This window comes from Mytilus trossulus, unplaced genomic scaffold (genome assembly GCF_036588685.1).
Source record: "Mytilus trossulus isolate FHL-02 unplaced genomic scaffold, PNRI_Mtr1.1.1.hap1 h1tg000024l__unscaffolded, whole genome shotgun sequence".
Classification (NCBI taxonomy): domain Eukaryota; kingdom Metazoa; phylum Mollusca; class Bivalvia; order Mytilida; family Mytilidae; genus Mytilus; species Mytilus trossulus.
Genome location: NW_026963290.1, coordinates 7,854,380 through 7,881,986, shown reverse-complemented (window position 1 = coordinate 7,881,986; position 27,607 = coordinate 7,854,380). Strand labels below are relative to the sequence as shown.

At 31.5% G+C, this 27,607-nt stretch overlaps 1 protein-coding gene across 3 annotated transcripts in view; it reads left to right on the top strand.

The window, feature by feature from the left end:
• LOC134698944 (serine/threonine-protein kinase SIK3-like) overlaps positions 1–27,607 on the top strand; it is a 48,583-nt gene that overhangs the window by 8,521 nt on the left and 12,455 nt on the right. For 2 of the 3 annotated variants that reach the window (XM_063560625.1, XM_063560627.1), the window contains exons 5-14: positions 10,867–10,991; positions 12,649–12,772; positions 16,352–16,584; positions 18,405–18,567; positions 19,271–19,383; positions 20,156–20,474; positions 22,340–22,458; positions 22,893–23,005; positions 23,821–23,996; positions 26,986–27,203. In XM_063560625.1, the coding sequence (XP_063416695.1) occupies positions 10,867–10,991; positions 12,649–12,772; positions 16,352–16,584; positions 18,405–18,567; positions 19,271–19,383; positions 20,156–20,474; positions 22,340–22,458; positions 22,893–23,005; positions 23,821–23,996; positions 26,986–27,203 (1,703 nt within the window). The remainder of the gene's footprint in view (positions 1–10,866; positions 10,992–12,648; positions 12,773–16,351; positions 16,585–18,404; positions 18,568–19,270; positions 19,384–20,155; positions 20,475–22,339; positions 22,459–22,892; positions 23,006–23,820; positions 23,997–26,985; positions 27,204–27,607) is intronic. The other variant, XM_063560626.1, reaches the window with a different exon arrangement.

Here is a 27,607-nt window from a genome sequence, read left to right as displayed (position 1 = left end):
AATTGTTGTGAAAACATGTTTAGAAATGCCATTGCAATTCCATAACAATAAGCATTACAAATTAAAATGTTTAGCAAAGTAAACATGTACAAATACAAATAAGTCAACATAGAAAAATCATCAATTGTCCCTTTATAGTAGTTATTGCCCTTGAATATTATTGTTATGATTTTGAAAGTGTTGAAGAATTATCCTTATTATTCAATTTCATGAACATTCACCATAACTTATACTTTAATTTTGGAAAGATTATAACTTATATCCCAATTCTTTCCTAAGGCATTGGCCTCTTCTTCTAAGATGTAAACAGGTTAGAAACTAAATCTATTCACTCGGAAATATAGTTCCCAATAGTTCTCGTGTCAATGTATTTATACACAGATGAAGTGTTGAAGATCAGTTATTAGTGTCATTAGTAGTATTCTTATATATCTTTAATTTAGAACGGTTATGAATGTCATTAGTTTTAACTATTTGTTGCCTAGTTTGATTAAGTAAAAGTACTAATACAATACCATTATGATTGACTCATCTATCAGAACTCATTTAATCATCTCACATATTTGTAATTTCAACATGTAGAAAAGTGCAGAACCCTTACTGAAAACTGTACAATCATCTCCAATTTAAGTACATAATTTGTAAATAATATTTTCCTTTGTGTCTTTATACCAAAGTTAATATAGACAATGATTAGAAATATTAGGGACAGATCACCTTATTCAAGTTATATAATTACTTTATCTGGATAATAGATATTCTCTTGTTTGTATTTTTGTTTTACTAGCAGATCTAGATTTGACACATTGAGTTGACAGTCAAGTTTATTAGTGATAATTGCTGGGCGATAACTGGACACCATTAATTAACACAACACATGGCATAGCCAGCCTTCGTCCTACAAATCAATAGTGTTTAATGCTAAATTATTTTCCTGAAAATGATAGACTTGTTGATGATCATGATCAGTTTTCATTTTTTGGTATATTTTTTTTTAAATTGTCAATAATTTCCTACTTTGATATTTCTTAGGAGTCAGTTTGGGTTTTTGGTTCATCTTACTACAAATGAAGTACAGTACCCATTATGTTTGATATTTGTATGTCTTTAGAAAGGAGAAGATATAAAAAAGAAAATGTGGTATGATTGCCAATGAGACAACTATCCACAAAAGACCAAAATGACACAAACATTAACAACTATAGGTCCCCGTATGGCCTTCAACAATGAGCATAGCCCATACCACATAGTCAGCTTGAGTTGACTTGTAGATATAAAATACCCTTTTACCATGTTTACATAAATCCTGCATATTTTCACTAATCTACTGTAATATTTCCTTTAGATTTGCCTCCAATTTTATGCCGCCACTGATGTAGAGGGGGAATTAAGAGTTACTCTTGTCTGTCCCAAAATTAGTTTCTGTTCTTTAACTTATTGTTGTCCAAACAAAATGTTATGAAACTTAAACCTGATGCTTATTACCATAAAACACATACATGAACATGTATCAAGTTTGAATTTTGATCGTGTCACTATCACCGTTCTGAAGTTACGCTCCATTATATCGTGATAGGCATGCATGGGTCATTATCTGTGTTTCATGAACACATTCCCCATTTATTTGACTAATTTTACAGCAATTCAATAATTGTGATATTTTAAAATTAACAATTCTATCTGTAGGTCAGATTGATTTAATAATACCTTTGGTCATAAATAGAATAACTATCATCAGTTTTCTTAAATTTGAAAAAATAGAACTGCTGCAGATGACATGATAAACCTGTGATAGGAAAAAATAGAGTGAGATATTGAATCCCTTATATTCTATTATCTGTTTTCAATAAATATCAACAGTTTATCTCCTGTTGACATATTGTATAGTCAAAGAAGACATGTATTGGTGTTATACATTTTGTACATGTATAGATAGTTTTATTAAGTCTCTATAAATAAACACCTAGGTACTAAAAAGTAATAAGATATTTCAGATATAAGATATCTCCCTTACAGCTTAAAAACTATTTGGCAGCTTAAAGGTATCTCTTGGCTCTTGGATAATTTCAAGTTGGAAATCATTATTATTTAGGAAATCCCCTCCCTCGTATGACTAACTTGGTAGAGAAGATTTGTTAAGTTTTTTTATGAGTTTCAAACTTATGTTTTAAATGGTTACAAACAATATTTGTATTAAGTGTAAAACTATCTAGGCATTATCTATAACTTACATGGCTAGTGTTGAGAATTTATCTTGCATACATTACTTATTAACACCAATCACAGATCATTCCAATTTTGATTTTCAGTGGCATCACATTTTCTTTTCTAGAGTAATGCCCCTTTAAGAATGAAAAAAATGCTTAATTTTTTACGTTTCCATTAATCTCTGACTTTAGTTTGCCTTAATCAAAGATTATGAATTTTTCATTTCCTTTCTCTATTTTTAGTTTGCCTCGTCCAATTGTTATGGAACAATTACTGAATGAATTTTGCAGGCATCACTTTTACTGTCTTGAGCTATATATGTCCCTTAACAAATGGAAGAATTGCTGAATCTTTTGTCTCCCTTCTCAAACTTATGTTTTCCTAAACCAAATGTTATGAAAATTATCCACAATGCATAAAACTACAAAACTCTGATGAAATATGATATTTGGGTAGGGTAACTTTTACTGTTCCTGATTTATATTCCTTTATACATTATATACAAACAGGGGCATCATCAGTGTGCCATGGACACATTCTCTATTTATCTTGTTCAGAATTATTTATTGGGTCTCCATTACCTAATTTGTAGTGTTGGCAAAACACACCTACCCACTTATTTAAGTTCTCCTAAACCTTTTTAACTATTGAATTAATATCCATGGATATCTCATACATTTTACAGTAAAAAATTACATTGTGTACTTTCTGATTTATTTTGTGACCAAATGTTTCATGGGTTGATTTCCTGTGGCTGGATTACTTGCTGGAAATTAGTAATCTATACGTACTAAATCCTGTTTTCCCCAGTTTCTTCTCGACTAGTCTTTATCTATATAAAATGCAGTAGTATATTATCATGTTCTGTGCTAGTGAAGGTGGAATAGAATTTGCATAGTTTAGAACTGAAGACTTAAATGTCAAACGATCATTGGAATAAAATACTTCTATAACAGGAAGAAAGTCTTCTTTGACAGATCAATCTCACAGCTCTTGAAATACAACAAATATTCTAGGAATTAGTTATTCTTCCTTTAGACAAATGAATTATGAAAAGAATTATCAAGGCTGGTAGCTTTCTTATACATAACTTTTATTAACAATGGGCAAATCTAACAAAGAACAGACTTTGGAGTTACTAAATATTTCAGAAACAAATTGCTAATTTTTGAGAGGGGTGTATTTAAATTTTAAAAATAGAAACTTGGAAATGATATTTTACAAAAAATTGATGTATACACACTGATTCTCATCTTCAATAACAGTATTATACTATAATTGAAGATGAGAATCAAAGACAAGAAAAATGTAAAAAACAAAAATCTTGCAGGCTGTTTTGACCCTAAAAATCTAAACCTTGTACAGAATATCAAATAAGTAAATGTCTAAACATCAAGAGTCATTTGGAAATCACAGATTCATTGTCAAGTTGAGGCTTGCTGATTGTTTCTGGTCTTAGTCAAATGAAGAGATTTATTAAAACTCTCCAAAGAATAAGCAACTTTACAAAAATCCCTAATGTTTCCTGGCAAAATAAAATCTCCTTTCATTTGACCTTAACCAGAAACGATCAGCAAGCCTCAACTTGACAATGAAAATGTGATTTCCATATTACCCTTGATGTTTGGACATTTACTTATTTGATATTCTGAACAACGTTTAGTTTTTGGCTGAATCAATAAAGTTTATTCTCTCCACAAGTGATTGATTGTTGAATGTCCAATATTTTATAAATGTCAGTTGTAGGAGGGTGATGTAAATTAATTAATATGTGGTGTTTAATACCTATTAAACAATCAACTACAAATCAAGTTTGATATTTGGGAAAGGAAGAGAGTTAGTTTCCATCTAAACATCCGATGTTTAAGATCAATAAAGTTACATCACCTTGATATTTCAGATAAGTTAGAAGTAACACAGTCTTGTGTAAATTTCATTTTACAAATACAATATATTCAATTGGATTCCAAGTGTTTTTTGGTTTAGAAAGTCCCAAGCTTAAAAGTTAAATCTAATCAAGTCGCGTCACACAGTTTTGCGGTAAACTTTCATTTGTCAATATTCTGAAGGCATTTGGGAGTTTAAACATTTATAATAGACATTTTATAAACAAATTACTTTTTCTATTTACAATTATGTCTCAGAAAATCAAATTTTCAAGCTCTTTTAACTGGTTGACATTTCTGGTGATAAAATCTTAACGTTGTTCCTGTTCATTCTAAATTTTGATGATTGTGTTGAACAACTTTCTAAGAGGCAATTAGTACTTGGCATTTCATTGATGAAATTATTAGAAAAAATGGAATATGTCCTTCAAAAAAAGGAACCTTTCATAAGATTGACAATGTTTGTTAATTTCAAGAAGTATAAATTGATACACAATTGTACTGAGGGAAAAACAACAACACCCATCAATTACCGTGAAAAACAGTGAAAAGATAACCAAGGGGTAATCAATAACCAAGAAAAATGTCCCAGGAAAAACGTACTAACCAGAAGTGACGATAACAGAAAAAATCAACTACTGTGGATTCATTATTATTCGTTGGATACCAATTTTCGTGGCTTTCGTGGGTAAAGGTGAACCACGAAATTAAAAGTTCAACGAATAACAAAATTTCTATAGGCTTATATGCAGACTTCGGCAAAACCACGAAATTAAATATCCACGAGCATGCAAGTTTTCCGTAATCCACGAAAATTGGTACCCATGAAAATAAATGAATCCACAGTAACAACAGCAGACCCCAAAACAAAAATATTAAGTCAAAATTGCAAAACGTTGAATAGCCTTATTATGAGATTCATGATAAACATTCAGATTTAAGTCAAATCTGTAAACCCAAAAAGATGTAATTTTACTTTTTTATATCTCATATTGACCTACATATGTACATACAACACCATCTTTCAAAGGTGTTAATTTGGTATAATATCTTTTTTTGTTGCTCAACACTCATGCATTGGGTGAAAAAGGATGTGTGAAACAGCCAGGTTTAGGTCAAACATGTTCACATCCGCATGTTCATGACATCTTAGACCATCACACCGACCTTTTACTCTAAAGTGTCTTAGTTTCATCATAAAGAAATAGTATGCATTGAAAGGATTTCAAGACAATTTTTGTAATTTCAGGGGAGCCTAAAAAGATTTGATTCATAGTACCTTCTTTGTCCCTCACTTTCGTCAAGGTGAAGCAAGTTTTTTTTATTGTTAGTGCAAATGGCATTGTTCACTTTAGGCAAAATATGGCCTTGAATTCAACTTTATCATAAAATATAAATAAAAAAGTCAGTCTGGTTCTTGTATGGATTTATTTCAATTTCCTTAATATTAGGTAAAAGAGATCTCTTCTTAAAAGTACATTATAATCTCTGAAGGCAGCTCATTTTGAATATATTGTTTTAAAAACTGGTGATTTTGATAATCATATGACTTAAAAGCTTTAGTAAACCTTGGCTGCAACCTATGATCTTAAATGTTTTGTAACCAAAAGTAGCCAAGGTTTATATTGAATCCCTAGACACATTAATGTTCTAGATAAGGGATGGTGGCTGTGGCCAAGGTTAATAATGCTAAAAAACTGTTATAAGTTATGGAAAAATTGGACCAAGACTGACGTTACAACACAAATAATACATAACTTAAGTGTCAAAGCTTTGTCATTTATAATGTAAGTTGCCAAACAGAAGTTATTCTATATTAAAAATATTACAACTATTTCTACGTGAAATGTGTTGTATTTTTGCCTGATTTAAAAATATTAAAATCAAAGGGCCAATTTAAGGCCTTCAAGGAGATGTGGTATGATTGCTAATGAGTCAACTCTCCACAAGAGACCAAATGACACAGAAGTTAACAACTATAGGTCACCCTACAGCCTTCAACAATGAGCAATTTAAGCATTAAGGGGGCATTAAGTTTTACCCTTGTCTGTCTGTATGTATGTCCCAAAGATGGTTTATTTAATTTAAATTGTTTTACATGTATTTGTCAAGCAGAATTTTTTTCAAGCATTAAATCAGAACTGATGGTCCGAGTACACAATTATTGTCCACGAATATAGTCCTTAGTGTGGACAATGTTTTACTTGCCAATTTTTTTTTTATACCCTTCCAAATTTATTTCTCCATGTTTTATGCCTAATATAGCAAGTAAGGGGTGAAATGACTGTAAAAAAATTTGGGTAATAAATATTAATGTAAATTAGTGATTTGTTTATTTTCTTTGGTTACATCTTCTGACATTCGACTCAGAATTCTCTTGAATTGAATTTTAAATGTGCGTATTGTTGTGCGTTTACTTTTCTACATTGGCTAGAAGTATAGGGGGAGGGTTGAGATCTCATAAACATGTTTAACCCCTATTTTTGCACCTGTCCCAAGTCAGGAGCCTCTGGCCTTTGTTAGTCTTGTATTATTTTAATTAAAGTTTCTTGTGTAAAATTTGGAAATTAGTATGGGGTTCATTATCACTGAACTAGTATATTTGTTTAGGGGCCAGCTGAAGGATGCCTCCGGGTGAGGGAATTTCTCGTTACATTGAAGACCTGTTGGTGACCTTCTGCTGTTGTTTTTGCTATGGTCGGGTTGTTGTCTCTTTGACACATTCCCCATTTCCATTCTCAATTTTATTAGGTCCAGCTGAAAAGGTACAAAATTAGCACTTCGAAAGTTGTCAAAAGATTTCAAGACCCCTTTAACATAAAATTGTCCATATTTTGAGTTAGAGCCAATGAAGTTTTCTATAATTTTGATATAATTTGTCCCAAAAGGAGTACAACACACTGTAAAAATATTATTGAGAAAGCACAGGTGGGATTTTTTTATTTTCATTTATTGTCTAAAAGAAATGCACTACAAAATAACTGTGTACTCGGACCTGATCACTGAAGTTTTTTTGTTGTGTATTAATTGTCTGGTATTATATGCATATTGTATTACAGATTCAGTCATTTTTGTGAATACCAATTTTAGTGAATTCATTTTTGTGGATTTTTAATTACATGGTTTTAACAAAATTTGGATATGAAAAGATTCTGTTTATATGTGGAACATTTTAAATATGGTTACCTTAACCCTAGAAATCAACAAACATTGGTATTTCACAAATAATATATGATTTCCCTATACTCAAGAAATCCTAGAAAATCAGTATTTCTCTAATAACCTTGTTTAACAATATGTATGGAGACATACTTAATTCTCTTATACATATTGATCATTACATTATTTACCCAATGACCTAGAATTACATCTGTGTCTACTAAATGCCTTATGCACTTCACATATGTTTTACAAATGCATAGCAATAAAAGTGAAGTATGAAAATAAACAAAGTGTTGGGATACATTAAAATGTAAAAGTAATTGTCTGGAACAAAAGTGTTGACCTTAACCTTGTAATAAACATCTGCATACAATTTGTTTCATATGTGTAAAGATTCTTTGTCAAATCTGCATCTAGTTATCTTCAAAGGGAACTGGTGCATTTAGAGCAATAGATTAGTCTGAAGAAAAGATGTGTATAAAATTAATCAGATATTCATAACATGTTGAAATTCTAGGTCAGCCTTATAATTAAATAAGTGCTAAACAACTTTTTAAAACCATTTAAAAAAAAAAATTGTTTTGTTTTCATTTACCTGTTCCGGAGTTTTAAATTTATTTTCCCATTAAAAAGTCAAGTCATAATAAAGAAAGATAATACTGAGTAAATATGCAATTAATAATCATGGCTTTTGTAAGCACAGATGCATTGTCTATAGCCTGTATTAAACAATGAAAGGATCATGGATTTGTTTTGACAGTAAATATCAGTCAAGGTTCTCAGACAATTGTAGTATTGATTCCACATTCAGGTCAGGGATAAATGTACTCCAGTGTAATGTTTTCATTAGAAAATCGTGTTGACACAGATCTGATGACTATACAAAACCACATCGTTAGAAACTTGCACTCTTGAGGAATCGGTAATTCTACCCCCATGTTGACATTGAATTTTATATCCTATACTTTGTGAGGAACTGTGACAGATTGGTGATACAATTTAATCTATATCAATAAAACATAAACTATGGTTAAGGAAATGACATTCATGTTGGCTCAAATTCAAAAGACTATTGAACAATATATATAATAAAGCATTATGATTATATGTGGCGTGTCTACATGTATGATTAAATACATTACATTCCACAAATCTGCTTTTTATTGTTTTATGTTTTATAGGGTCAAACCTTCTTTAAATTATAAGTTTAAAGTACAGCTTATTTTTTCATACTGGTGTAAAAAATACTTTCTTTATGTAATCTTTTATTTTTCTCGGTGACATCTGAAGGTTGTATATTCATGGTCATACATGTATACTAATAAAATCATTATAAAAAGTTTGCAGCAGGTTTTAGGTGCAGACGTATAACAAAATCACATAACTATACTGTTCTGCCTTAGCTGATTTAAATATCCATTGAATAACACAGACATTTTTTAAAGATCCATTAAATTTCATACATTACAGGCATATTTAGATGTACAAAATCTAATTCCTTACAGGTATTTTTAGCTGTGGAACCATAGCTCTTAGGTCCTAATGATATTTTTGGACTTTTTCAGCACCTATCTGGTTAAGTGCTACGGTTCCGCAGCTAAAAAAAAAAAAAGATCTTACAAGATCTACCCATACAAAATCTTGTATCTTGCAACCACTTTAAGGTGGTCCATATCTCATAGCATATAACAACCACAAAGAAATGTACAAAATCTAATATGCAGCCACTTTAAGGCGATCAAATCTTGTACCTTGGAGTATTTTAAGATGTAAAAAATCTCATACCTTACAGCCAACTTAGAGTCACTATATCAAGAAGGTTTTATTTTAAAATGTGTTTTTTTTTGTCGAGTCTGCAACTTTTGTTGCAGAAAGCTCGACATAGGGATAGTGATCCGGCGGCGGCGGCGGAGGCGTTAGCTAACTTCTTAAAAGCTTTATATTTTAGAAGGTAGAAGACCTGGATGCTTCATACTTTGTATATAGATGCCTCATGTTACGAACTTTCCGTCAGTCACATGTCCAATGTCCTTGACCTCATTTTCATGGTTCAGTGACTACTTGAAAAAAAAGTGAAGATTTTTTGTAATGTTAAATTCTCTCTTATTTTAAGTAATTGGATAACTATATTTGGTATGTGCGTACCTTGCAAGGTCCTCATGCCTGTCAGACAGTTTTAACTTGACCTCGACCTTATTTCATAGATCAGTGAACAAGGTTAAGTTTTGGTTGTCAAGTCCATATCTCAGATTCTATAAGCAATAGGTCTAGTATATTCGGTGTATGGAAGGACTGTAAGGTGTACATGTCCAACTGGCAGGTGTCATCTGACCTTGACCTCATTTTCATGGTTCAGTGGTTATAGTTAAGTCTTTGTGTTTTGGTCTGTTTTTCTTATACTATATGCAATAGGTCTACTATATTTGGTGTATGGAATGATTGTAAGGTGTACATGTCTAGCTGACAGGTGTCATCTGACCTTGACCTCATTTTCATGGTTCAGTGGTCAAAGTTAGGTTTTTGAGTTTTGGTCTTTTTTTCTAATACTTTATGCATTAGTCAACTATATTTGGTGTATGGAAATATTTTATGATCTATATGTCTGTTACGCAGGTATTATTTGACCTTGACCTCATTTTCACGGTCCATTGCTAAGTGTTAAGTGTTTGTGTTTTGGTCTGTTTTTCTTGATTTATAACCAATATTAAGTCAACTATATTTGTTGTATTGAAGAATTGTTAGCTATACATGTCTGTCTGGCATGGTTCATCTGACCTTGACCTCATTTTCATGGTTCATTGATCAATTTTTTGTTTTCTTTAGTTTAATGGTGAGTTTATGTGACAGTTGTAATAAAGCTTTATATTTAGGTCTATCAACATAATATCAATGATTAGTAAAGAAGGCGAGACATTTCAGCGTGTGCACTCTTGTTTCTTTCAGATTTTGACTTCAGTACAAATGTAATTACTATAAACAGAATTGTTGTTTAAAGACTTGGTGTATTTTTTCTTCAGATTTTAATTTCAGTAATTTCTATAAGGCCAAAAAAATATATATGTCTGTTTCCTGCTGCCAAGTAAAAAAAATCAGGGTCGGAAGGTCGTTTTTTTTTTTTTTTTTTTTTTTAATTTTATTTGCACTCCCTGTCAGATTTGTAGTCAGTTGTTTGGTTTGGGTCCTGTACCCCAAAATGATTTAATCTCTTTAAAGAAGCTTAATTGACTTATTCCCCCAGTGCCGACATTTTTTAAACCTCAATTGTAGCACATTTGTCTGGGCATAGTAAGATCTAGATCGGACCGGAAATGACTTTTTCCGGACCGGAAACGATTTTTTCCCAGAATTGAATAAAAAGATTCAGGGTCAGGGGGTTTGAGTCAGGGTCGGTCGGGAAACAGAAAACAGACATATATTTTGTTTTGGCCTAATCAGAATTGTTATTTAAAGACTTAGGTGTATTTTTTCATTTCAGATTTTGGTTTCAGTAATTACTATAACCAGAATTATTGTTTAAAGACTTAGTGTATTTTTTCATTTCAGATTTTGGTTTCAGTAATTTCTATAATCAGAATTGTTGTCTAAAGACTTGGTGTATTTTTCGTTTCAGATTTTGGTTTCGGTAATTACTATAATCAGAATTGTTGTCTAAAGACTTGGTGTGGTAGTCCACCATATGCAGCTCCAGAACTGTTTGAAGGGAAAGAATACAGTGCTCCTAAAGTTGATATATGGGTAATTCATTCATTTAATCTCACATTACTTATGGTCAAAAGAAATATGAATTACATTTTTTTACCTCAAAGTCTTACAATAAAAAAAATTGCTGTTCCGATAAGCCTGTTGAATACATGTACTTATATAAAAAAAAAACTCATAAAAAAGTGCATTACATAATCATATTTGTCTTTAAAAAACATTGAAATAGAAGAAACCGTTTTTAGTATGAAAATTAAGACTTTTCTGCTAGATTCAGTGTTATATAACGAACAGGCAGCTGATTACAAATTGTAAAAGTATTATTGTTTGTTCATGAACATTATTGACCTTGACATGTGTGAATAAAACCAGATTAAATGTATTTGTCATATATTCTTGTGACCTGTCATAATCATACAAAATTTGATTGAAAAAACTTCAGTTTTGTCTGGAGAAACCCTATATGTGATAAAGGCATTGGCATTTGTCTTCAAGTATATTAAAGGTTATAAAACTTATTTACAGGAACACTCAAATTATGCCATTTCTAACTTTTTATTATGGTTTAAACTTAATGTCAAATTTAAGAAGGCAATAGAATTTAAAAATATTTAAAAAACTAAACTTTTAAACAAAATTCTGCATCAAGTTCCTCAATTCATTAAAAGATATATATACCTTTTCACTTTCGTAGAGAGGGCTTACATAGGCAATGCCTGTTGCCCAATCCAATTCAATTTATTTTGAATAAAATATTGTTTAAACTAAACTTTGGTCAGGTTGTTGTCTCTTTGACACATTCCCCATTTCCATTTTCAATTTTACCTTTTACTAAATAACTATATATTTTTTTCTTCATGAAATTAAAAAAAATAAATTTTTCTGCTGTCTATAAAAAAACTAGCCTTTGAAAGTAGACTTAGAAAGTAGAATTGGGTAGGCGTAGTGAAAATTAAAGCAAAATATATTTAGACCCATTCATTTAAGTATCTTCGCGAGAAAAGTTTTCTTGCTAAAAGGTATAAAAGCTCAAAAATACCAACTGTTTCTTTGACATGGTTGTATGTTGTTTCTGCAGAGAATTGATTGATTTGTTGCTTGCTTAATAACCAAGTGGTAATCAATCCATGCACCTTCAGGACAGTTTCTGCAGAAGAAATATGCAGCTTCTTTCTAGGAAAATTTATTAAAACTTGAATTGATCTTTTGATGTGTTGTTGTTATTTGTCACTTAATTGTATCATTAATGACTTGACACAGACTTATCCTTCTATCAGGGAAGCATTAAAAATGACAACAGTCACAACTGGCAAATTTATATTATATAAATTTTATTTTAAAAGAGAATTAAAATCTTTATGGTACCATTTCTCTGGGGTGCATTTAAGTTGATACTTTGGTGTCTCACAGATAGTAGGAAATCTCACTTTGAATCTCCCCTTTTGTTATTAGGTGAAATAAACCAGCTGGTTTGAGCAGTGCATCAAGTAAGGTAACTATCCATATTGTCAACATTTGTCACTTTAATAGTTGACAAGGTGGCCCCTACAATGTATATTTGCAGATGTTAATTTTGTTTCAACAAACAATACTATCTGGAAAATCTTGAAATTTATTCATTGTTACAAGTTGTTTTGTTTATATGTAATTTAACTTATTGAATGATAATTGTTATATATTGTGTTTTTTTCAGAGTTTGGGTGTAGTATTATATGTATTAGTGTGTGGTGCTCTTCCATTTGATGGCAGTACATTACAGAGTCTACGGAGTCGTGTCTTAAGTGGCAAATTTAGAGTACCATTTTTCATGTCTACAGGTAAATTTTCAGTTCAATTATTTTTTTGCAATCAATATGAAATGGGGAATGTATATGTAACATATAATCATTCAATGAACTCATGGGATGCACTATGAAATCTCAGCTACCTATGGGTCCGTTTTACACAATATTTTGTACAGTTAAAACTAGTATGTAAGCAAAACTCTAAAATAGCCGTGAAGTACCATCCCTTGGTGCTATGTGTGTTTTATTGAAACTGCCCTGCTATCTCAAGATCTACACAGAAACAAGCAGATAGAACTTAAAATTACAGATTCTTTATTTTACAATTATTAGCCTTCATGGAACAAATACGATATAAAGCATACAAGCATTAAAGAAAAGCTGTGTGATTGATTTATAAAAGTGTGACAACAGCATAGAGTTAACATGTTTAGAATAAAATTACATAACACTTGTAACATATGGCGTTTCTCCTAAAAAATCATCTTGGTTTTCATTGCTCAATCATAATAGTTCTTTAGATTGGATGGATAAATAGATTTCTAACTTATGATGAGATCATCAAAAATGCCATCCAATAAACATATTATTCATTTAAATTTACACTTTTTTGTGTGAAGAAAAATTAACGTACACTAGGGCACCTATTTATGCCTTAGCTAAGGTTAGAAAACATAATTATGGCATTTTGTGGGATGACTTATGTAAATGTACAAAGCTTTATAGCCTGTATGGACTTCTAAACAAGTTTTTAAATATAAATTTGACTTAATTTCTTAATGATTCTATGATTAAAGCAGACTTTATTTAATCAAATATTGAAATAAAATAAATTGATTAAGTGAAAAATAATGCAAAAGAGGGATTTTTATATCACCCATTCTTTGGAAGAAGTCTATCTGTATCTATTGATAAGATATTTGATCTTCAACGAGACACTGTGAATGTTAATTTTGATTTGTCAATTAACAGAATATTCTCTTTGCATATATTGTGCACTGTTGTACTGAATAACAGACAAAAAAAGTTTGAGAATGTTAAAATCTTGACTGCAACAATGAACAGCAAACAGACGTCATGTTTTCTATTGATCTGGATGATGTGCAACTTTTCAAGGACAGAAATATAATAGAATGACATTATAGCATTCATCTGCAGTAAATAAGTCAAATATTTACTGATCTAGATACTCACATATTTCTTAATGCTTCCAGATAACATATTAAAAAAAAGTGATCGAGAAGATGTCTGCTTGAAGTAATATATGAGACTAACTAATAACATGTACAACTACATGGCAATTTGTTATTTTAATTTTTCATATTAGATAGGCAAGACCTTATCTTTATATAACTGATGCTACATTAATAAGAGAGGGTACTATTCAAACTTCTCTATTCCAGACTTGTGTGAGTCTTTATATACGACCTCATTTTTTTTTTTTTTTATCTTACAATAGTATGATGTTGTCTGCCTAGTCCGAAGACACATTTGGTTTTCGGACAATAACTTTATTTAGAGTCATTGCATCTCTATGAAATTTAAGAAGAAGGTTGGGATTAAATTTGGGGGTGATGGTCCCAACTGTTGGGGAATAAGGGGCCCAAAGAGGGCTAAAACAAGCATTTTTCTACTCTCAAAGTTATTAACTTGAATATAGACAATTTGTATTTTTGATAAACACCTTAATTTGTTGTTTCCCAATACCCATAAATCCTAAAAAATCAAGTAACCAATGAAAAAAATGTATACATTTTGTAATAAAACAGGAAATGATATACACTCAAAAAGGTTAAAACTATTTATTTATAATAAATTTATCACTTGTTCTCTGTTGGAGAGTTAACATTGTCTTATTGGCAATAATACCACATCTTCTTATTTTTATCATATGAAATGCCATTGTTTTATTTATTGACGATAAAAAAAGGTTGAAAATCTATAGAAAAAGGTGACAATTGCACCCTATTAAGTGAAACATCGTCATCGATAACCTATTATGGTAAATGGTAAACAGGGCTCCATTATAAGTTAATCTGGTTAGGGCTATATACATATAAAGCTGTTTTATCATTATACTGAGCTTCCTAAAAATGACATAATATTTTAATACATCTCTTTTTATAAATTTGATCTCCCGGTGTGTATTTTTTTATTGTATATAATAGATTACTTTTCTTGTGCTGAAATTTTTATAAATTTGAAATGTTACAGGATTAAATGGAATGATTATATTATAAAAATTGTAATTGAAAACGTAACCGTTATATTGCAACAGTGGGTAAAGATTGATTTAACGCAGTAAAGGGTCTAATATGTAATGTTATTTATCATGTTAGCTAAATATTATGTGGTTTTTGTCCTCCCATGATGATTACACAAAAGATGTACAACATATTTGTCTATCCTGTTGGGAATTATTGTTCAATTTAGTAAGGTTATTTGTTAACGAAGGAAGTAATTTCAAAAGGTGTTGCACGTTTAAATTGATTGATTTTCATGACAGCTTGCGTAAAAGGGCTGATAGATATTTCTTTTACATCACTTTTATCCTGGAAACATTATCACTTGTACAGTTTAACTGTCAAATCATTATTAGATATCAGTTTGTAGTGATAATAGTTTAATGGTTTACAAAAGCACTAATCTATATGTTTAAACTGCAAACTATGTTAAACTCAACTAATCTATAACCAAAGATCTCTTAGATTCAGTTAATCTCTAACAAAAGAACTGAAAATGATATTATTTCATAACATTTTGTGAAATTACAATTTGATATAAAAATAAATCATGTTTGTTAAGTAAAAAGAATAAAAATGTTCATGGTATAAACCAAAACTTCACAGGAAATAGTATTTTAGGTAGTAAAGGTTTTCTTTTTGCCAGAATCCCTGTTCTTATTTGGGCTTATTTCCTTCTGCTTTTGATTGTGTTGACTCTGGTGTCTGATATTGAGTTTTATACTTCCGTTAGTTCAAGGTCGGGTAATTCTGCTTGAACCAAAACAAAGATATTATGCTAAAATATGAAATGTAACACATCAACACCTGTCATTTATTAAGTTCAAACATATAGAAGGACAAATGTACTTATTACATAAATTACAGTGTTCAATAACCAGCGATAAAGTGTAAAAGGCCTTGTTATTACCGGTAGATGTAACCATATTAGGAGAATCAACATCTAAAGGAAAAATAAAGGCATTGGTTACTATGGTAAAACAGCAAGCCAAAATGGAACTATACATTTCATACTTATAAGTCATGTTTGTTGAGAAGTTAAGGAACAGCTAAATGAATTTGAAGAGCTCTCGAGCCTATCCCCCCCCCCCCCCAAAAAAAACAAAAACAAAAACACTTTGAAGTACCCTTAGATAGACGTTGCAACACAAAGGGCATTGAAACTCAGTTCTTTGGATTATTATTTGTTGTGTTTTCTGGATTAGTTAACTTTAAAAATTCCAATTAACTCCTGTAGAATCTGTTTACTAAGCAGACCTAAGCTTCATTGTGCATTGCCATAATAGTTGGTAATATAAAAGTGAATTTCAGACCTTTGACATTTTGAGTTGTTGTTTAATTATAATTAATTTATTGATTTTTATTTCAGAATGTGAACAATTAATTAAACAGATGTTAACAGTTGATCCTATCAAAAGAATAACAATGGAGCAAATTATTAAACATAAATGGACGATACTCGCTGGTGAAGATATAGACTTTGATGCTTTAATATTAGAAAATAATCGTCCATCAGACGTTGATCCAGACTTAGAAAATCTTAATGAACATATCATAGCTCATATGGAAAGTATAGATCTAAATAGAGAACAAATCTTTAAGGTAATGAAACACATTTGTTTCTGTCCAAGTACAGTGCATGGACATCCATATTTGTCATCTACAATTATTTCTATTCATATTTTATATAATTTTACATTACACAAGATATAAATTGAAGGTGTCATTTGTAAGATGCTGTATCTTGACAATCCCGAACACAGTTGGCCTTGGTTTTGTTCTTAGACACTGTTTATTAAGAGATTTTGCTTGCATTTATTATTTCAAATTTTCTAAAGTGTACCAAAATGAGAGATTAAATATTGCGATTTTAGGAAAATCTCCATCAAGATAAATGTTAAATTATCAGAATACAAGTTCCTTTTTTTGGACAGTTACCCAATCCCATTACTTGCATTAATAAAATCGTTGCAATAATTTGTGAATTTACAGTATACATTAGATAGTATAAAAAAGAAGATGTGGTATGATTGCCAATGAGACAACTATCCACAAAAGACCAAAATGACACAAACATTAACAATTATAGGTCACCGTACAGCCTTCAACAATGAGCAAAGCCCATACTGTGTATAGTCAGCTATAAAAGGCCCTGATAAGACAATGTAAAACAATTCAAGCAAGAAAACTAACTGCCTTATTTATGTAAAAAAAATTAACGGAAAACAAATATGTAATACATAAACAAACGACAACCACTGAATTACAGGCTCCTGACTTGGGACAGGCACATACATAAATAATGTGGTGGGGTTTAACATGTTAGCGGGATCCCAACCCTCCCCCTAACCTGGGACAGTGGTATAACAGTACAATATAAGAATGAACTATAAAAACCAGTTGAAAAAGGCTTAACTCATCAGATAGACAAAAAATAAAAGTGATTTTGAAATCTGCTTGAACTATTGACATACAACAACCACTTTTTCTTTGAGACATCACACATTTTTTGTGACGTTAGATATATATGGGAATGTCAATGAAATCCAGTAATGACAATAGCATTAAGGGTAGGCCAATATGATAGAAAAGAAAGGATATGGGGTATCAATCCATGACTCAAAATCAGTACATGCACAGCAAAAAACATACACAAAGCAAAGGCAAAGCTCTGTTATTGCTGTTCTTGATTTCAGAGTCAAAATGAGGCTTCAAAGTAGATAAAAAAACCAATACAAAATCTCACCTCGCTGCAAGTTTTAGAAGGCCCCTAACACTGATTTTAGTAGAATCTCTATGCAAAATGTTTTGATTAACTTTGAACGATGTAACACCACCAAATTTGGCCCTGTCAAAAAAGAACATACTGGAGAGTAGTATACATATTTATATCAAAATAGCTCCTAAGCATATAGGTAATCAAATAAAAATATATGAAGGAATTCTAAAATTGAGTTTGGTTTATTTAGGTTACTACATGTATTTTCACCTGACAAAGAGCTAGACTTATCTTTTAATTATCTAAGAGGATAGGTTATGAAAACATGTAACATACTAAAAAGTATATATAAAACCTCCATGTACGCCTCTCAAAGAAAAGAAAAACAAAGAATAAACTAAATAGATATAGGAAGATGTGGTGTGAGTGCCAATGAGACAACTCTCCATCCAAATAACAAGTTAAAAAGTAAACCATTATAGGTTAAAGTACGTCCTTCAACACGGAACCTTGGCTCACTCCGAACAACAAGCTATAAAGGGCCCCAAAATTACTAGTGTAAAACCATTCAAACGGGAAAACCAACGGTCTAATCTATATAAACAAAACGAGAAACGAGAAACACATATATATAACATAAACAAACGACGCTTACATTATATGAAAGTTACATGTTTTCATTTCTTTGACACTTCTATTTCAGTCTGTGAAAGAGCAGGCTTATGATTACCATAGTGCAATATATCACTTATTACAAGACAAATATAAAAAACATCCAAAGACAATACAAAAGACAATTGTTCCACAAAATCTGCCGTTAGCGGTGGTGTCCACAGAAAGACGGTCCAGTATTACTACTGGTATTGGTATGTATCATTATACCTTAGAACCTTGTAGCGGGGGTTTTCATCAGTGTAGAATTTCACAATTTAGGGGCATAGTTGAATCTCTGCTATACAAATATAGAAAAGAAGATGTGGTATGATAGCCATAAGACAACTCTCCACAAGAGACCAAAATAATAACAAAAATGAACAACTATAGGTCACTGTTCGTTCATCAATGAGCAAAGCCCATACCTGATAGTCAACTATAAAAGGCCCTGAAATGACAATGTAAAACAATTCAAACGAGAAACTTATGTCCTTATTTATGTATAAAAAATAAACAAAAAACAAATATTTAAAACATAAACAAATGACAACCACTGAATTAAAGGCTCCAGACTAGGGAAAGGCACATACATTTAGAATGTGGCAGGGTTAAACATGTTAGCGGGATCCCAACCCTCCTCCTAACCTGGGACAGTGTTATAACAGTACAACATAAGACATGTAAGAACAAACTATAAAATCAGTTGAAAAAGGCTTAACTCATCAGATGGATAAAAATAAAAGATACAAAGCCTATATGAATTTTGAATGCATTCAGCATTTGCATTTGAGGTTCACCTGTATCAACAAACCCACGAAAATTGGTATCCTAACGAATAATTATGAATCCACATTATAATGTTTGATATCATTCCTTGATTAAATAATTGATTGTAATTAATTATAATTATTTCAGTGATACCAGAGTTTCCAGCTACTGATGTTAAAGATACCAAACCTACAACATTTCCCTCCATTCCATCACAACTACGATTTTATACACCGGCAGAAGATAGTTGTGTTAGTGAGGTAGGTTTTTTGATGAATTGTACGGTTAATGCCAATAATCATGAAATTTATAATAAATTGGTTGAAACTAATAAAGGCAAAAAATTATCACACTACAAAACCTACTAAATTCCAAAATTGCCATCTTACATGACTAATGGTTCTAAATAATTATTTCAAATTCACGTTTTTGTCAGTTATATAAAGAAATATAATCAACAGATATAAACTGTAAGCAGCAAAAAATAATCAGCAATATGTGATCTACAAAAAAACATTTGATATGGCTGAAAGAAAAAAAAATGCAATTTCCCATATATAAATGAGATTATACTCTATCAAAGTCTGAGTTGAATTTATTAGATTACTTAACTTCTAAGAACCTTTCCTAAAAGAGTTTATTATGATTGAAATTTGCTATAAAAAGTTCCAATTTCAATTTTTGGTTCTGAAACGAAAAATGATGTAAATTAAAACAATTTTTTCTACTGCATTTATGGGCATTAGGTTTGTAGGTCCAGGCGACTGTCCCTTTCATATGTCTGTCCTGCTTAAGGTTAAAGTTTATATCTATAATCTCAATCGTTAATATATAACGATATTAAAAGGAGATGTGGTATGACTACCAATGAGCCAACTCTCAACAAGAGACCAAAAGATGTAGAAGGCTAGCAACTATAGTTCACCTTACCGCTTTACTGCAAGCTATACATGGCCCTTGCGTTGACAGGGTTAAACCCGTTTTTTTCTGTTGATAAACAATTGAAATTAATAGATAATTTTGTGATTTTAGTCTGAAGACAGTAACAGTCAGAACTCTGATTCTGAGGCAGAGGAGCCATCTCCTGAAGCATTAGCCAGATATCTAGCAATGAGACGACATACTGTAGGCGTAGGTGATACACGACATGAAGTTCCTGAAAATGAACGATTAAAACTTGCCAATCATCAGCCCATTATTGCAATGCCTCAACCCAATTTACTCATGCCATTTAGTTTCTTGCCACATATCAATTTGCCACAGACCAATTTACCGTATGTACAGAATGAACAAATGCAGAATTATCAGGGCATAGGGGAACAACATTTGTTACAGCCACCGGCATTCACAGGTAAGTGATTGGTTGAAACTATATAAATATATTTAGACCCTTCTACAACGAAATTTGTTTTACATGTACACATATAAAAATTTATCCAATGCAATCATAGGTTTGAACGTAGTTTTCAATTTAGACTTGTTTATATTTTATCGTTTGGGCATGTATCATATTTTCCCTCCGGTTTGTATGATCCGTTCATCCTATATTGACTCTTTGTTTTACATGCACACATATAAAAATTGCGGTATTTATCCAACGCAATCATAGGTATGAACATAGTTTTCAATTTAGACTTGTATATATATAATATAAATATATAACCTTAACATGTTGTACCTGTTTTTATACGACTGCAAAAAAATAATTAAATACGTCATATAATGGTATCATGTCCTCGTCTGCGTCGTCATCGCCCGAAGACACATTTTGTTTCCAGACAATAACTTTAGATTTAGTTAATGGATATCTATAAATTTTAACCAGAAGGTTTAATACCACTAAAGGAAGGTTGGAAGTGATTTTGGGGGTTATGGTCCCATTAGTTCACGAATTACAGGCCAAAAAGGGGGCCCAAAATTAGCATTTTTGTAGTTTTAAAACAATAACTTGTGTTTAAGTGTATAAATCTCTCTGAAATTATACCACACATTTTCACACCGTGAAGGGATGGTAATTAATGACTTTGGGGACTAATTACTCTAAATGTAATGGGCTAAAAAAAGCGAAATTAGGGGCAAAAAAATGGGATAAACTAGATTTTCCAGATTAACTTTAGATTTACTGAATGGATCTCTATTTATTTCTACCAGAAGGTTCAATACCACTAAAGAAAGGTTTGGATTGATTTTGGGGGTTATGGTCCTCATGGTTTAGGATTTAGGGGCCAAAAAGGGGAAAAAAATAAGCATTTTTGTAGTTTTCAAACAATTACTTATGTTAAAGTGGATGAATCGCTCTGAAATTATACCACAAGTTTCCATACCATTAAGGGATGGTTAGTATTGACTTTGAGGGGTTCTTATAATGTTTTGGAATTAGGGGCAAATAAAGGGGAATTAGGGGCCAAAAAAGGAAGAAATTAGGTTTTTCTGGTCAATGAACAATTAAGACAATTCAAAAGCAGTGTAATGGAGGTAAATCATTAACAGTTAACATACAATGTTTGGTTTTTGCAGATTGACCTCCCTTACACTTCTTGTAAATAATGTATAAAGAAATGACAGGATTTTGACTTATTTAAAAAAAAGGGGGGTGGTAGTAGTGTTCAAATTTTTTTTCTCCAAATTTCTCCAAATTTTTAAAAGTTTGAAGTTGAAATCTTTAATTGCACAATATTGCATAATAGATTTGTAAGATTTTGACATTTGTTTAGTGTCAGAAACTCATATAATGTCAAGAATTTGATCACAATCCAAATTCAGAGCTGTAGCAAGCTTGAATGTTGTGTCCATACTTGCCCCACCTGTTCAGGGTTCAACCTCTGGAGTCGTATAAAGCTGAGCCCTGTGGAGCACCTGGTTTGAATTCACAATGTTTGTGTATGTTTCTGTCATGTATTTTCTTTACTCATCAAATATTAGAAAACAAGAAAACACAAAACACAAAACACTGAACTGCTAAACAAACAAATGCCAACATACATAGAAACAGAATATTTGATGACAACTGCAATATTCCTGACTTGTTAACATTTACTTTTGGAAGGAGGTTCAGTAAAAGATGAATATAAGTATGAAACAGTATTCATTGTAGAAAAGGTACTTGTTAAATTGATATCAAATACCAAATTAGTTCTTCTTGTTAAGATGAGGGTATACACTTAATGAAGATTATTACAAACAATACTATTACATGCTCTTGTTTGTTTATTTCAGGACTTGGTGGTCGGAGGGCTTCGGATGGTGGTGCTAACATACATTTATTTAATCGTCAGATGTATGGTAACAGTTTACCTGGAAGTCCTGGTAGTCAAGAAGCACTCGCTACAGTGGGGGTAACTAACTTCTCTTAATTTTATTGTGTTTTATTTTCTTTTTTATCCATGGTTGAAATTCATATCCCGTTGGATATTTATGTACCCCGATTGGCATTATTACAGAAATGTTTGTAATGAATTCTGAATTCTGAAATGAAATTCAGAAATCAATTATAATTCTCACATTCATAGGAAACCAAGAATTATTATTATTCATCGCAAAATTGGCAATTCTCATATCTATTGAACACCAGAAAATTTATTCATTGCAAAAGTGGCAGTTCTGTTATATATCAGACACCCAAAAAAAATAATGTATTATTATTTACAAAATTGACAGTTTTGTTTTAAATTATTTAGAATTGCAGTTCAGATTCTATAGCACTTGAACAAGTTGATGATATTATGATTGCTTTCCTAAACTTATGAAATAACTAATACTTATTTTATAGTCTCCACTTTCACCATCTGGTTTACATCTACCTACACCTCCACTGCATGGCTCAATAACAGTAGAGGAGGAAGAAGGATCAGATCAGGAACCAGATCCTGAAGCAGTTCAAAGGTATGTTGTATAGATGTCACGGAAAATCAGTTGAAGACATCTTTAACTTATAGTAAAAATAAATTTAGTTGGTTTGGGTGCAATGTGACACTTTTAAAGTAGCTTTGTGACAGATATACTTTTATTCTGATCTACCTAGAGGATGTCCTGAATTGATTCATCACACCCCCTCCCAGAATCAGCTTTAGAATTTATAAATTTGGGGTATATGGAAATGAGACAGCAACCCAGCAACACAATACAACCAGCAATATCTTAATTGCATCACATTGAGGTACTAGTATTTACTATTTTTTGGTGATGGAAAGATAGAAACAGTGAAAATGAATACTGCCTAATACTGTTCAGAAAATATTGCGTGCATTTATTATTGTGATTTTCAAAAATTGGACATAAATGGTAGTTTTATTATTGCGATTTAAAAAAAAAAGAGTACATACCAGTCTATATATATATATATCAGTTATAAGAATATGTGTTCTTATTGTGATACTCTACAAGTTGTTTTATTTGCAATAATAAAAAAACATATTTGTTGTAATTCTTGAAAATAATAAATAATAAATTTTTTTTTAAAATAATTAATAAAACTTTGCGATGATTTCTAGATTAACATTATACTGTATCTGCTGAGATAGTTTTGAAAATTGGACGGCTCAAATTTTGATACATTGTCTCTTCTTACAAATATGTTCATTGGGTTCTTACTGAAATGGTATTAAGGAATAATAGTTTGTGAGGAAAACATGCATATTTTCATCCTTTGAAAGAAAACTGTGAAATGATAATTTCATATGTTTCCAAATCTATTGTAGATATCTTCAAAACAGAGGTCACCGCCAGAGACATACACTTGCAATGTCTAACCCTATGAGTGAAATACCTGAGGAATTACAAAAGAAATTATCTCTACAGCAACCTTTACGTTCAGGGCGCAGGGGAAGTCACTTAATAGAGAGACAAGCAGCTGTTGGTATGTATGATCAGGCTGGTGAGTCAAAGTGGTACCAAAGTATGTCTATATCTGTGTATAATACCCCCCACCTTACCCCCTCTCAGAGAGGAAGTCACTTAATAGAGAGACAAGCAGCTGTTGGTATGTATGATCAGGCTGGTGAGTCAAAGTGGTACCAAAGTATGTCTATATCTGTGTATAATACCCCCTTCCTACCCCACCCCCTCCCAGAGAGGAAGTCACTTAATAGAGAGACAATCAGTAGTTGGTATATATGATCAGGCTAGTGAGTCAAAGTGGTACCAAAGTATGTCTATATCTGTGTATAATACCCCCATCCCACCCCCTCCTGGAGAGGAGGTCACTTAATAGAGAGACAAGCAGCTGTTGGTATGTATGATCAGGCTGGTGAGCCAAAAGGTACCAAAAAAACGTCTATAACTGTGTATTATACCCCCCCCCCCCCCCCACCTTCCCCCTGGAGATGAAGTCACTTAAGAGAGAGAAAAGCAGCTGTTGGTATGCATGATCAGGCTGGTGAGTCAAAAGGTACCAGAAAACATCTATATCAGTTTTTATACACACACCCTCAAACCAAATACTTTTTGGGGGAAAAAATGTGTGCTTAATACAACTAAAGACAGTAATTAAAAAAAATCAATTGGGAATGGAGCTTTATTGGGAATACTTATTCTGTTAAAATACATATGATTTGCAAGGAAGACTTTTTGAAAATAGAATAGCCTCCCTAAAAAGAAATCTTGGTTACCATCTTACATTTGCCATTGTCGGATCAAGGTCAAGGTGCCCTCTGTCTCGTGTATGATTTCATTAAATAGTTCTTTTTTTTCTTCATAGTTACAGTTGCTGCAATATTAAGAGGGGAAGATTTTCTTATAGATTATAAACAAAGAAACGTGATGTGACAGAATCTTGTATCACACAAAGTTTAAACAGATTCAGTTCTATTATGACACATATTCAAAATTAAGAGATTGAACTACAAAATGTAATTTGATTTTCTAAATCAAAGTATTTGTGAACATCATCATCACACATAATAGGGCTCTTCACGGTTAGTTCAGTCATATTGGATAGGGAGCAGATTTTTAAAAAAAAGGTGAAAATAGTATGAAAGTATGGGAAATCCTATGTGTGTTTCCCGAACTGCTCTGTTTTAATGATGTTATGTATTTTTCACACCATTTTTACCTCCATTACGAAAATCTGCCCCCTATCCAATATTGCTGAACTAACCATGAAGAACCCTATTCAAGATAACACTGTTTTCTAAACTGACATTTAAGATATTCAGATACTGCATAATATAACAGAGAATTAACAAACATTAAAATTTAAGTTAAGGACATATTCCAATTATTGTGATATTTCTTACAGTGCTCAGAAACGGCAGGGCTCCTTGTAAGTAGTAGTGCTTATTAATGTGAGTGCTTGAAATACTAATATGCACACAAGTTGACTGTGCAGTGTTGCTGTTTTGACTGAATTTTATTTGTCCAGCTAACACCTCCTACCTTTTGTCCTACAGTTTTTATGCTAGAACTTATTTATTAATCTGTGTTCTCCCCAGGTTGATACTAAGATGCAGTCCTGCAGTGACTTCCAATTTTGTTTTTTTGTCTCACAACACTTTCATTGCCTTAAAAGATAATTCAGCCGTGTGTTAACTTTCTTGCATACTTTTGTTCAGTGTTTCAGGGTTGGAATTAAGTAAAAAGATTCAAATTCAGCAACAAAAGTTTGTTTGCATGGCTTTCCTGATTGATTGCTCAATTAAATATCAAATTTTCTATTTATTTAAATTTGACCAATAAAAATGACGAAAGCTTGTGGTAACTTTGCAATACACAACAGAAATATTTTTGGATAGCAGTTGTTTTATGTAAAAAAAAAAAGAAAGAAAAAAAGAAAAGTAAACTAATAGTTTTCATAAAATCATAATGTGAATAGATAGTTTGGGTCAGAATTTGCTATTTTGTTCTTGAGAAATAGAATTCTTCTTTAATTGTAATATTTGAAAAAAATTGAGTTATGTCTGCATTTGGACCTTGCACTGGAAAACTGTGACAATATAAAACATGCTGTCAATAGGGGGTTATTGTATGGCAGAAGCATATTTACAGGTTTCATTTCTGTAAATATAGACTGCAATTTCCCATATGAACTCCCTTTGTAGCTAAAACTGTGACACGTTTACTATGACGTTTAGTGACAAATTATACAATAACTCAACATAAAAAGATAAGGGCTATGAATTTTACTCCTTCAAACATTTCTTGTGAGAACACTATAAGTTATATGGTTCCCTTCTGACTCCTACAGATCCATAGGGGGTCAGTAGTTAACCATATAAAGAATTTATCGCACGCTGGACTTTTTCTGCTGCATTATGTTGGAAAAAAAACCAATAAAACACAACAACATTAATAGATGACGTCACCATTAACGCAGCATGAACCCCCTATGAAATTTACTAACCCCCTATGGTCTCATTGGGGGTCACCATGTGACTGTGTTAAACCAATCACAACATGATTATTTACCCGCGGTGTGATAATGTATTGTTTATGAGGGAGTTAGTAGATAAACTTGAGGTGTGCATTTTGTCAGAAATTTGATTTTCTTTAAAGTTTCCATGAATAACATGTTGAATATTGTAATTTTTTGGTTTATATTTCTACATTTTTCAAGCTTGAACTTTTATAACAACAATAGTTGTTAGTACATATAGACTTAAGTTGTGCTTATTATCTCTTTAAAAACTATGTAAGACTGTAGCACTTAAAGAAAGCACATAGGTATAGCGCTAAAGGAACATGGAATCATTTAATGAGGGTATGCACTATCAATTTTAAGCGTGCTTGGTAAAATCTATAACGTTTCATGTACTGGTAGATTAGAAAAAAAATTTTGAAAATTTTGAAATAATTTATTGATAATTGACATATAATATCTGATTTTAAATAATAAATCTTTAAAAGAAAAATTTGTCTATTTATTTCAGCTCCTACGTGCAGTACATTGAGAGAACCAATAAATTCGTTGCATTTACCATCGGAGAGATTTTCTCCAGTACGGCGGGCAAGTGATGGTTTACAGAATCTCAGCAAGTTTCAGTCACTTCATTTAGAAAAGATCTACAATCAGACGTTACAGTCTACATCTAGAAATAACAGTTCAACTAGTCTTAAACAGTTACAACATGAATGCCAAGAATTACAAGTATGGAAATATTTTATATTTGTATATTGAAATATTTTTAATATTTAGATCTTTATAGATTTTTGATAATCAAATATGAACAGTAATACCATGAATACATATAGATGTTTAAATAAAAATAACAGGTAAACACAGGCTGTTACATCATACACCTGGAATGTTTAACATTTCAAGGTGAAAATTTTAATCCTGCACAAGGCAGATGCACTCAACTCAAATTTTAATTGACTATGATCGTCAGTTTTCCCACAGAAGTTTGGTAGTTCTCCAGCTCAATCCACCAATAAAAATTGAAGGCTATGAATAGAAAAATAATGTTGAAAGTGGCAATTGACACAAATCAACCAAGATGAAAAGAAAATATTGATTTAAATTCAAATCATACTTCAGGAAAACATACATTT